General features: G+C 39.1%; 2 protein-coding genes across 10 annotated transcripts in view; one reads left to right on the plus strand and one right to left on the minus strand.

The window, feature by feature from the left end:
* The window catches only part of SLC66A2 (solute carrier family 66 member 2), a 63,609-nt gene extending 57,512 nt beyond the window's left edge, over positions 1–6,097 (plus strand). For all 9 annotated transcript variants that reach the window (XM_087961428.1, XM_087961426.1, XM_087961429.1 and 6 more), the window contains one exon: positions 2,589–6,097. In XM_087961428.1, the coding sequence (XP_087817554.1) occupies positions 2,589–2,796 (208 nt within the window). In that variant the 3' untranslated portion in view covers positions 2,797–6,097. The remainder of the gene's footprint in view (positions 1–2,588) is intronic.
* A 1,515-nt stretch (positions 6,098–7,612) lies between these two features.
* Positions 7,613–12,606, minus strand: part of KCNG2 (potassium voltage-gated channel modifier subfamily G member 2) — a 61,605-nt gene continuing 56,611 nt past the window's right edge. The window contains exon 3 of the mRNA XM_026669890.2: positions 7,613–10,213. Coding sequence (XP_026525675.1) covers positions 9,407–10,213 — 807 coding nt within the window. The 3' untranslated portion in view covers positions 7,613–9,406. The remainder of the gene's footprint in view (positions 10,214–12,606) is intronic.

The following is a 12,606-nucleotide window of genomic DNA, read 5'->3' on the forward strand; positions in this document are numbered from 1 at the left end:
CTTGGAATATTTATTTCCAATCCACATGAATTATCAGGAGGACCAAATGAAGTGTATGTATGCATAGGTAACTTTCAACGGATAGTGGATTGAATTATGTGAGGAGGTTAGTTGAATTCAAGTCCCATTGAAATCAAGTTGCATTGCCAAAAAACTAATTTCATTTAGGGGAAATCTATGTTTAATTAATTTAGCCTGCTCTAAAATATATTTTATTTAAACTACTTGAATTTTTGAACATTGTCCTTAGGGATGCAGCATCTTAGTAAATAGTAAATATTCATCTCTCTTGTAGAAGAAAGATTTTTAGTCTCAGTCATCAGATTTTGGTAATTCACAAATACAACACATATTTTTGCTACCTTCAATTTTCAGTAAGTCCTAACCACATTGCATAATGAAGCTTATTCTTAAATGATAATATTGAAGATTGTACACTTCTTTTTCATCAATTTTAAAGACATTTTTGGGTCTTAATATAAAGTTTATCCTTTCTAACCTGTATCTCTGGCTTTCTTTCTTATTTCGGTGGTTGGATAAGAATTTCTGAATTCAGTCATGCTCATGCTTGCACATCATAAATTGTAAATAGGACCTGAAATGCTCACGGTTTTCAGTTATATTTTGTACATGATGCACAATGTATTTTTAAGTTCTAACAGCTCTGAAGCTTTTAGTGGGCATTCCCTATAATTTCCATTTAAAAGATGATGCATTTGTAATGTACTAAGACAAAGTCACTTAAAAGCTGTCAGTGCCTTTGAGTTGCTATATATAATGCATTAATGAAAACATTTAGCATTTAAATGATAAGAGCTATTTAACATTGCTTTCATTTTAGTATTATGTGATGAGAAATGTTTTTTTACTGTGCTTTAAACTAGAAAACAATGGCTTGGAAAACGTTATATATTCTTTCCTCTTTTTTTAATAGAGTTAATTATATAATTTGGCATATTTGCTTTATTTCTTTGTTTCCACAAAATCTGATTATCTGGCAGCACAGGACATACTTTGTGTCCAGGTGCTTCCCATGCGCACTCTCCTTGTTTAAATGCTGCCATTAAATTGGGAAACCTCTAATTAGCTTAATTTTCCATTTGTGGAAGGGGTGTCTAGCTTTGAAATCATAGAAAATGTTCAAAAGGGACTTGCCTAAAACAGGAAGATTCAGGTGGTCCACATCCTGAGCAAAATGTTCATTTTAGGCATGGATCCAGAACAAGTAGGCTAGATCTTGGCATAGATGTTATCTGGTGGAAGACAGCAAGGTCATTGGTGGCAGTAGCTAAGCAGAGATACCGGAGAAGAAACGTGTTGGGTGGGAGGATCAAAGGAGAAGACATTTTGGTTATGCCACCTTTGAATTCAAGCGTGGTCGCTAAGGACAGGGAAGATTTGCTGCCCAAACCATGCAAAGGTAGAGGGTACAGAGGAGCAAGCTGTCCCAAGCTTGCTCTATTCATCCTGCAGGACCCGCCTGAAACATCGCTAAGCTGAATCAATCAAGATGTTCCACGATTCATTCATCCAGAATGGTTCGGTTGATTTCCTAAACACAACGCATTGGCTGCATAGTCAGAACAAACAGGTTTTCACGCACAGTCTAAAACTAACTCAGGGTTTTAAATGTAGCTTTAATATCCTGGTTTATTTTGAAGTTGGAACCCCTATCTCTTGGTTCGTATAAAATGAGGAGCCCTGGTAAATTGCATTCCTCATTTACTATCATGACCAATTAAAACACAGTTTACCAAAGTAGAGCGGAGAGATTTTATTCATGGGCATAAAAAAAAAAAAGCCTTGTCCAGAACTTTCTTCTTAAGACAAGGTATAGGCTGAACTAGGTCATTCCCTTTTTTAGCCTTCAGCAAGTTGTCAGACTTCTTTTACCCATTTATAAAATATGAAGTACTGCATGACTTAAGGAACACTTGCGAGCATGTCTGTAGACAGCAGCACTGCACCTTTTAAGCTGGCTCAAAGTTAAGTACATCTGTTTATGTGGGTACCTTTAAAAAAAAAATCTTAAGAGATGTATCTGAATTGTGTGTGTGTGTAAATGAATCTAGCCTTGAAAGACACATTTGGCTGTGTGTCAAATGACGTTCTATGGCCTGATCTGGGTGAACTTGATAGGTTTGTGACATTACTTTGCAGAAGAGCAGGCTAAAGATATTCCCTGTATGTTATCCTCATTACAATGGCATTTCAAAAAAGTTTTATTATTCTTTATATTTGAACATTGATGACAGTGATTTGTAGTTTGTTTCATGTCCCATATTGGCCTTGATAGTTATTTGGATAAACATTGTAATACTTTCATTCTTCATGAAAAGGACACCTTTGCTTTGCCATTAGCACAGGGGTGTCAAACTCACGTTGTCACAGCAGCATCACGTGACATGTTGGGACTTGTTTCCCTTTTGCTAAACCGGGCACGGGTGTGGTCAGCACATGACGCATCCGGCCCGTAGGACGGGAGTTTGACAGCCCGGCATTAGCAGAATTGCAAAATCTGTGTCAGTGGATACTTCTATTACTGCTTTTTTCCCCTCTTTTTGATTTGTTTTTCTCTCCCTTTTAAGCGTAAAGATGGTGCTAATGTGGACCAGCGGTGACACCTTCAAGACGGTGTATTTCCTCCTGAATCAAGCTCCATTCCAGTTCTCGGTGTGTGGACTTCTCCAGGTTTTTGTAGACATGGCCATCCTTCTGCAGGTTTACTTCTTCAGCTGTTACCCACAGAAACCTGTTCCACATTCATCACATCCAGCCAGCACAAAGGCACTTTAAGGCACAGGATGGAAATGATTATTCACGGAGATGTAGAAGAGGCTGGAAGCCAGCCTTAGCTTCCGCTCCGTTTGTACCTACTGTGTTTCTGAGGAACTAGAAGAATCAAAGATGCATACCTACATGGACACTTCTTCTGGCACTTTTTCCTCTTCTTTCATTGGGTTGCATCTCTATTGAAATGGGTTTGTCTTGTTTGGGATTGCAGTGAGGGGTTTTCTTTTATGTTCTTCTGTTCTTCTCGATTCTCTAAAATATCTGTGCACGGACAAATGTGTGTATCCCAAGGGCTGGTTGTTAATGTTCTCAATGCTATTTTTTCAAAGGTCAGTCATAAAAGTTGGAGTATTTTGTCTGAAGCATTTACCTATTTATATGCATATGGGCTACGTATTTGGAATATTTTACATTCCTTAGATGAAAGTGCAGAACCTGTTGTTTTTTTAATGTGGTAGACCACACTTGGTAAGATGGTAAGAGTTGATAATAAGAAGAGATGGTTTAGTGAATAATGTCAAGGAATAAATTTTGCGCAACTGTGTTAAATATATATGCGCACACTGCTGGGTCAGTGTGATGTATAAGTACATCAAAGTGATTAGTGATTTTGATACAAATGCTACTACAGCCAAACAGAACAGACCAATGCACAGTAAGTCTTCAGAGAGCTCAGAAGGATGAGTAATTTCAACACACTGAAGAAATTACTAACAGAATCTATAAAGGATTTAAAATTAAAGAGGATGAGCTTGAACGAAAATCAGTGTTTAGTTTAGGCATTATTTGCATTCTGTTCCTGTATTTTTGTTTGGTGGGAAAGCCACTTTGTTATGTAAATCTTGTTCCTGCAGCGTGAGCACAATGGCATTCTTAAAAGTTACACCCTTGAGTTGCACAGATCTACTACAATAAGCGCTGCTTTTTAAGCTAAAGACATTATCTGAGTAACCTACTCTCTGTGCAAGAGATGGTTTACTAGACTAGAATAGAGAAGAGAGAGCAATACTTTAGTGTTGGATAATATGGCAAACCTTTTTTTACAAGAAAATGTGTGTGTGTGATATTTTTCTAAATATTGAATACCAAATGTCATTTTATGTTTGGGAAGAAGTGGGGCTACTGAAAAGTATGGTAGTAATTCTGAGTTTTGAAAATTGCTTCATTTTAGCAGTGCCATAGCCAGTAACTGAAAGGAGAGAATGAAAAAGCACTTAGGCAGGTACATTTATAAGAGTAAAGAAACTGGAGGTTCTATAAAATGAGTCCACCAGACTTATGTAAGCCTATTCTGAGATTTGATTGGGCTGCAAGAAAAACATCGCTTGTATTGTTTTTAAAATTCCTTGACTAACTTGTCAAGGCAAATTTTCTTCCATAGTTATGAGATATATATGCATTCTACAGTGATTCAGGAACCACTCTCTTCTCTTAGCCATAAAATATACTATATGTGCTTTTGTTGTTAGATATATGCTACCTGGAGGGGCATTTTATGAAATGCTGATTCAACTGTTACCTTGATTCCCCTCAACTATCCAAAAAAAGGTATTCACGTCTGACCAGAACTCTTCAGCTGGGTCTCCTCCTTGCTTCATCCAGTTGTCTCTCTTTCAAATCTGGGATGACCTGAAGACATCAAAATCCTATCTTTGCAAGAGTAGGAATCTATCAGAAGCTTTGCTTTAATCCCTTCCACTTGCACATCTGATCTAGCTGTGTGTCCGCTTCTATATTTTGGGTCTGAGGGACAAGCGTGTCACTATGGCAATTCTGAATGCCCAGGTACCCTCCCTTAAACAGCAAAAAAAAAAATCAAGATAAGACAAGGATGAGGCAATATATTGATTGGCTATCGCTTTAGTGGAGGTCTCTCTTGCCTGGCTGGCAAATAAATAAAACCTCAGGAAAGCTGCTTTAATGAGGGCTTGGTGTGAAATGTTGTAGTTGAATAGACGTGCGCTGTTGATTGGCTTCGCTGCTTATTCCTTGGTGCCTGAAGTGCCCTTACCAAGCTGATTTTATGTGGCATGGCTGAATGTGAATGTTGCATTGCTCTCTTTTTCACAAGCGTTCTAACTGTGTTAGAACAGGGTGGCAGTCTTTTAAATTATACATTTTCATCCTAGTTTTTCCTGGCGTGCTGCTGCAGCGGGGATTGTATTTCTACTCATACAACAGAACTTATTAAACTTGCAATGCTTTTATTTTTGTATGGGGTAATATTCTTTTCTTTCCCAATGTCTTTTGAGAAGAGATACGGGATTAAACTATTATGTTAGTGTAGCCTGAATATATATATATAAATACCTCTTTTTTTAGCAAGTGTTATTGAAGGTAAAATTAATAATATTCCACACGCAATCCTGCTTTTTTTAAAAGATGAGTTACTGTCTACAGATTCTTTACTTCTGCTGTCAATATTAAAATGTACGCTCAGAACATCACAACAGAACTACAAATGTCACCAGAGAAGTTTACGCACTTGTGCAGTATTTAACTATGTGGGTCCCTCACTCCTGAACTCCAGATAGCCACGTATTTAAGAAAAGGGCCATTTTAACACTTCCCACATAGTTTTAGGATCAACATAAATTGATTCCCAGGGAATCATAACTATCCATCGCATCGAAGAGAGCCAATTGCCTGGGTTTTTCCCATGAAACTTCTATTGCCTTGACTTGAACCTTTAAACCAAAGGTGTCCAATCTTGGCAACTTAAGACTTGTGGACTTCCAACTCTGAGAAGTCCCCTGCCAGCATGAATTCTGGGAGTTAAATTCCACATGTCTTAAAAGTTGCCAAGGTTGGACACCCCTGATTTAAACCATAAGTGGCCAATCTTTAATTAGACAATGGTGGAGCTCTCCTTATCAACTAGAGAAGGGCAGCATGCCTTCTAGTGATGCCGGATAATCAATTATCTCTTAGCTTTTTTGGGGGGGAAGGGGGGAAGAATGGATGACCCACGTCCCTGAAAACTGCCTATTTTGCCATCAAATTTCAAACGTTCTCAAGATGCTAAGAGGCCATATTTCATCATAGGACATAGGTTGTCCATCACTCACTTAAGCCTTCTCCTACTCACAGGTAAACTCTTCGTCAAGCAGCAGCTCTGATACATCTGTAAGAGTATCCAAAGAGCACCTCAGTAATTAGGAAGCTATTTCCTAAAAAAAAAATCTGTAAGAACTTTTGTATATTTTAGCTATATGTTGAATGTATGGAAAAATCCAATTGCACTCCTTAAGGATCAGTTTGATTTTTTTTTAAATAAAATAAAATAAAAAGTTATACACAAATACATTATTTGTTGTTCTTTTCAAATGTAACAGAAGAAATACTGCTGTTGTGTGGGTTCAACTAGCCTGGCTTCCTCCTCCAAAAGTATACTGAACTTGAAAAAGAAAACATTTGTTAACTCACATATCCATACAGGAAAACTTTACAAAGTTCATTGAGTTTATGATATTGAAGCAAGGCTATTTATTGTGTTCAGGACTGATTGTGCACCACTGCGTAAGAAATTCAGTAGCATACTCATTTCCAGCACAGCATCTCATTTATACTCAATGGCCAGTCTTCTAAAACTGGTATTTTTAATAATTTAATACTTTAAAATCATGCATTTTGATAACGAACAGAGTTTATTTCTCCACGATTATCTAATAATAAATGTTGATGTTAATATATGCACTTATTATATACCCTATTCATTCAGAACCAGATCTCTGGATGACAACTTTCTGAATAGATCTTTGACCTGTTCCAATAGATCTCTTCTGATCCATCAGTGACAGCCAAACACTGCAAGTTTATACGTTTTGGCATATAAGTTAAAACATTTCATATACTTTGTTGCCCAGAGCTGTTGCATGTTTCTCAAGACCTGGTTGTGCCAGCAGGCTTAAAGACCCCAAAGGACTGGTGAACTTGTGAAAATGCTCCGTTACTAACATCCCACTATTATTTTTCTTCTTTAGTTCTGTTTTTATAATATTCCGTGTTTTTGTAACAACTACTTAGCAATGCTTTTAGATCATGATGGTTTTATATAATTTTATTGAATAGTTTTATGCTATCCAGAGTCACTGTGAGATGGGAGGCTATGTAAATTTGATAAATAAATTTGATTGCAAGAAGTACAGAGCTTTACAATTGTTAATGAGGCGCTAATACATGAGGATCAGATAGTTTTAATGCATTTGGGGGGGATAGTAGAACACATGTAGGAGGAGTGTTAGTTATGTATGTAAACTTCCTTTTTGTATTGAATGAAGATAGGTGGGTTGTTTTTCCTGCAGGACAAATAGTATTTTAAGTGGAGCATTGCTTGGCATTAAAGCATTCCTACTCAGAATTCTGAAATCAACAGGAGCAAAGATGGTTACATACACGTTCTTTTACATTACTTATAGGGAGCTGAAATGGTTTGTAGAAGTGGTTATTATTTGCTAAACTTCTTATGTTGAAGCTAGAAGAGAGATTAGTTCCAAATTAATCGTATTATTTTAATATACCTCAAGAAAATGGAACAAGTTATACTGTTAATTTTTCGCACTTCTAAAAGTAGGAATGGGGCTTTCTTTCTGTAGTGTGAGCTTAGTTTCTCCTATCTTTCCTGGTTTTTTCTGACTCCAGCATGAGCTCAAAAACACTTTTCCATGTGAAAAATTGTGAGTTATGTATAGTACATTTCTACATATTAAATGAACATAACAAGAACTTGGGCTGCACACGGAAAACAAATAATTTACATGTGAAATGGCTTCCATAGGTAAAAGAAAACTAGTTTTACATGATGTGCCACAAAGTAATTTTATTTTCCTTTCTTATTTTCAAAATAAACTGGAACAAATAAGAATGAGGAAACAGAAATTAACCTTTTTTTTTTTTTTTACAATGTTGCTTGCCAACAGATGACATGTTTAATATAGCTCAACCACACAAAACAAGACTGCATAAACTCCCAGCGTCATCACAATCTTGCAGACCAAGAATCAATACAAATGGAAAAGTAAATAGGCTTCAGCTTTACTACTACCGGTAGTACCTCCAGCACTAAGACCCTCTATTTTCAAAAGGGGTAAGGCTCTTAATTTTTGCTTAGATCCAGGAGTTGGAATTCACCACAAATCCTAATTACTGTAAAAGGCTCCTGCCTTTGGGTAGCAAAATCTACTTTAAAAATACTGCTCACTGTGACTCTTGTGCGGTTATTTTCGACATAGTGGAGAAGTCATTTTTAACTATGAGGAAAAGATTTGCAGGGTCAAAATCCATCAAAACCAAAAGCTTTTATCTCATGTTTTGTAACTCCCACATGCCGCACGGAACAAAACTGTTGTTGCAAATACAGAGGAAATTAAGTGCAAATGCTTTGTGCTTCCTCCTTTATTGTGCATCTTTGCAATGGCCAGGGCTAATTTAACGATGTTCTGCAATTTGTCCCACATTCAACTCCAGGCCAATACAATTCTTTTTATTATTGATTGCATTAATTTATTATTATTTTAGAAAGACAAGAGCAAGAACAGTTTTTTAACCTAACACTGCACATTATAGTCATTAGAATAAAATGAAAGCTCAATTTTGCTATTTAGTTTAAAGCCAGCTAGCTATAAATGCCTCAGAAGTGTCTTCTTCCATTTTAAAAATATCATGGTTTTAGTACCAATGGATCAGACATGGAAAAAAAAATCTAAGCAGAATAATTTAAATCTGAGCAAAGGAAATACCATCTAAGCCAGGGGTGGACAACTATGGCCCCCTTTATGAGCTTTGGACTTCAAATCCCAGAATTCCTCAGTCAATCATGCTGGTTCAGGAATTCTGGGAGTTGAAGTCCACAAGCCGTAAAGGGGCCTCAGTTGCCTACCCCTGATCTAAGCCAAAGTGCAAAGCTTCCTGTGGCCAGTAGCAATAATGCATAAAGAACTAAAGCAGGCCTTTTTACTGAAGGGAAAAAAAATAAACCATGGGCAACACAGGGATTGGCTTTGCAATTAATTCCAAAAAGTCTTCATACCCATAAAGCAAATCCCCTTTTTAACCTCTATGCATACTTCATGATGTACAACTGCAACATGAATCCATTAGGGATGAATACAGCTAGGGAGAAACTACTGCTGGGCAATCTTATCAGTTTCTCTAGCTCTATGCAGAATGACTGGAACAAGACCTGCCTGAATCTGGATACTTTTTAAAACTACCTTAGCTGTGTTATTTCTTCCCACATACATACAACAGAAACAAGTTTGAAAATTACCTTGAAAAGCACAATTAGCAGCATTGTTAGTGCTGGAGAGTCTCTGAAATTCTAAAGGACTTTAACATTAAAGCCAGCCAGTCTTCAGCACTATGATGGAACGCATAAGCCGCTGCTCAAAAGGCAGCCTTTCTGGTTGCAAAAGGAGATCTAAGCAGTTTGGTTACTTTAAGATGGAGGTCTCCAAGACTTGTGCACTTCCACTCCTATGCTGGCTGGGGAATTCTGGGAGCTGAAATCCACTGGTTTTAAAGTTGCCAAGTTTGGAGGCCTCTGCTTTAGGACACAAAGAGGCCTCCGTCCACTTTTCCTCTCCTGTTCCCCAAGATTCCAATGTCCTTTGCGTCAGCAATTCTTAGCGCCTTGTGCCATTTCAGCGGGAATCGCTGCTCCATTACTGCCCCGCGAAGAAGAGGACTCTTCTTCCTGAGAGCTGCTGTCTTGTGCAAAGTTGTTGCTTTCTTCTAGTTCGTGAGGTTGCCTATTAGCAGTACGCTGCTGTTCTTCCCTAAGCTCAATGTACGAGCGCGAGAAAGTGTGGAAAATGGAAGTGACCGGAAAAGCCATCAATAGGATGCCGCTCAAGATACTGCTTAGGGCCACAACCTGCCCTGGAATGCTGCGAGGCACCATGTCACCATAGCCGACAGTTGTCATGGATATCACAGCCCACCAGTAGCTGCTGGGAACACTGGTGAATTCATGCTTGGCGCCCATTTCGTTTTCCGCCAAGTAGACGAGGGGCGAAAAGAGTGCCATAGCAACGCAAAGAAAAAGGAGGAGTAGTCCAAATTCCCGGGTGCAGCGGCGCACAGTGAGTCCCAGTGTCTGCAGCCCCAGGGAGTGCCTTGCCAGGCGCATGACGTAGAGGATGCGAAGGGCTCTCAGGGTGCGTAGCACCAGCCCCATTCTCTCCAGGTACTTGTTTCCTCCACCCCCAGGCTTGTTGCTAGTTTTGGGAGAAGCCATATCTACGATCAAAGAGATGTAGAAAGGCAAGATGGCCAAAATGTCTATAATGTTGAGCGGTGTCTTCAGAAAGGCACACTTGCTCTCCGCCTGGATAGAGCGCAAGAGGAACTCGAAAGAAAACCAAGCCACGCAGACCGTTTCCAGCACAAAGATGTCATGGCACTTTTGGGAACATTCCCCCTGCAAGGAAGGCAGAAAATTAAGAGTTATTTAGCAAGCCAGCCAAAAAAAAAAATGCACTTTGAGATGCCAAAAATGCTCTTGTATTGTTCTTCTGTGTTCCTGTAAGTAATCTGTTACAGAATTAAAGCTGCAATATAAAGCTAAACTAAACACATTTCTATGCGTTGGCATCTTTGAGACTGACAGATTTATTATGGGATGGACCTGTCTAGACAGTAGCCTCCTTATCACGTGAACTGTTCAAATTACTCATTTTCCAAATTAATTTGCAATTTTTAAAGTAAATTTCTCTTAAAATAATGATTATGTTGACTTCATTTTTATAAATGCCTAACTTCTCTAGAGCAGTTTTTTAAGCCTGGCAATTTTAAGATATGTGGACTCCCTCTAGCCAGCATGAATAATAACTTTAAAACTAGCCCTTTCCCCCAAAGGCCCAAATCCCAAATTCACACTAAATCTTAGGGCTTGATTCTGGGGGGGAGTAGGAGCTACTCTACATTAAACATTTATGCTGGAAAAGCTTCTAAAACGTTTATTCTATAAAACAATTCCCCTCCCTAAATTAAAACTAATAACTGCCATTAAAAAAATCCAAGAGGTAAGAAAACTGTTTGAATATTATTCCTTACTGGAAAATGAACAAAGTTGTTATTTAAAGGCGGCAGATAAACTCACCAACCCAAAACTAATAATAATGATTTTTATTTGGTTGTTTCATCTCCACTTCCAAATATAGGTACAGTTCAACCTTACCCTTTTCTTTATGTTGAATGTTAATCACCTCCAGGAAGAAGACAGAACAAATAAAGGCTATTGGAATAAACATGAATTATTTTTCCTTAAAAATTCTATGTACTTGATGAGGAGAGTACAGGGTTTAAAGGTGGAACAAAGTTTGCCTTCCACATTTCCATTTCTATTTTTACTTTTGCAAAAAGAACCCCACAAATTGTACCACTGGAAACCAGCCTTTTTGCTCCTGAATTTTGACAACGTGATTTCTGGGTGCAGGGAAATAGGCATCTTATGGAGTAGCAAAGGTGCTTTTATCCAAAAGGCAATGGTATTTTCTTGGGGTTTTTTCCTCTTTGAAAATGTTTCATTTCTCATCCAATAAATTTGTTCAGTTCAGAACTGAATTGCCTTTGGAAAAAGCACCTTTGGGACAACTATGACCTGGATAAGGAGTCTCCAAACCTGGCACCTTTTAAGACTTGTAGACTTCAACTCCCCAAATTACCCATGAGGGATTCTGGGAGTTGAAGCCCACAAATTTTAAAGTTGCCAAGTCTGGAGATACCCCACGCCCGGACCTGCATGATTGAGAATCTCCATAGACATATGGGAAGTGGAACTTCCACTACTAAACTGAATTATATAGTTGATGTCCTGTTTTCCAGCAATGCACCTTCCTTTTCTCTGAAGATAAAGGAGTGTTGCCTTGCTGAATTCCTAAAATCCACCATCATTTGTGGAAGGGAAAATGATTTAGACCAGGAGTGTCAAATTGGATTTCATTGAGGGCTGCATCAGGGCTGTGTTTAACCTCAGAGGGCTGGCGTGGTCAGGGTGGGCATGGCCAACATGACGTTACTCATTATCGTGGGGCACCTGTGGTGGTCCAAGCGCTCTGCCAGCAAAAACAGGCTCCCGAGCTCTCTTTTCAGCTGCGACGGCCTCCTGCAACCCTCTGCCAACAGAAACGGAGTTCTCAAGGGCCACATGCAGCCCTCCCAAGCTCCATTTTTGCTGGCAAAGGCATCGCGGGCTGGTCCTTTGCTGTTTCCAGGGGGGCCTCACGGACCATAGCTAAGCACCCTGTGGGCTGGATCTGGCCCCCAGGCCTTGAGTTTGACTCCCCCCCCCCCGATTTAGACATTTCCTACAAGTCTGCTCAAGGAACTGCTGAATGACTGTAATGGTATATGGGAAGGACCTTGGGAGACAGGAGGAAGAGCCGCAATTTATACAGTGGTATGATAAAATGTGTAATCCTCCCCTATGGAGGAGAGAGAGCAAAATTATTGCAGAAGGGACCCTCCCTAGTTTTGGGGCGTATAAAAGTGAAGGAGGGGGGGGTTGTCTTTCAGACCTGCAAGATTCTGTTATTGCAACCTTACAATAAAGATAGAGACAGTAAACACAGGCATGCTTGTTGACTGGAATGCCTCAAAGGTCTAACAGTGATTTAGATCAGGGGTCTTCAACCTTGGCAACTTTAAGCCTGGCAGACTTCAACTCCCAGAATTCTCCAGCCAGCTTAGCTGGCTGGAGAATTCTGGGAGTTGATTCCGCCAGGCTTAAACTTGCCAAGGTTGAAGACCCCTGATTTAGATCACTCTATACATCAAGGAGGTGAAGGATTCACCTGGAATAGTTTAATGAAA

Source organism: Notechis scutatus, chromosome 3 (assembly GCF_049901735.1).
Source record: "Notechis scutatus isolate UNSWTSFEM ecotype Mainland chromosome 3, rNotScu1.2, whole genome shotgun sequence".
NCBI lineage: Eukaryota > Metazoa > Chordata > Lepidosauria > Squamata > Elapidae > Notechis > Notechis scutatus.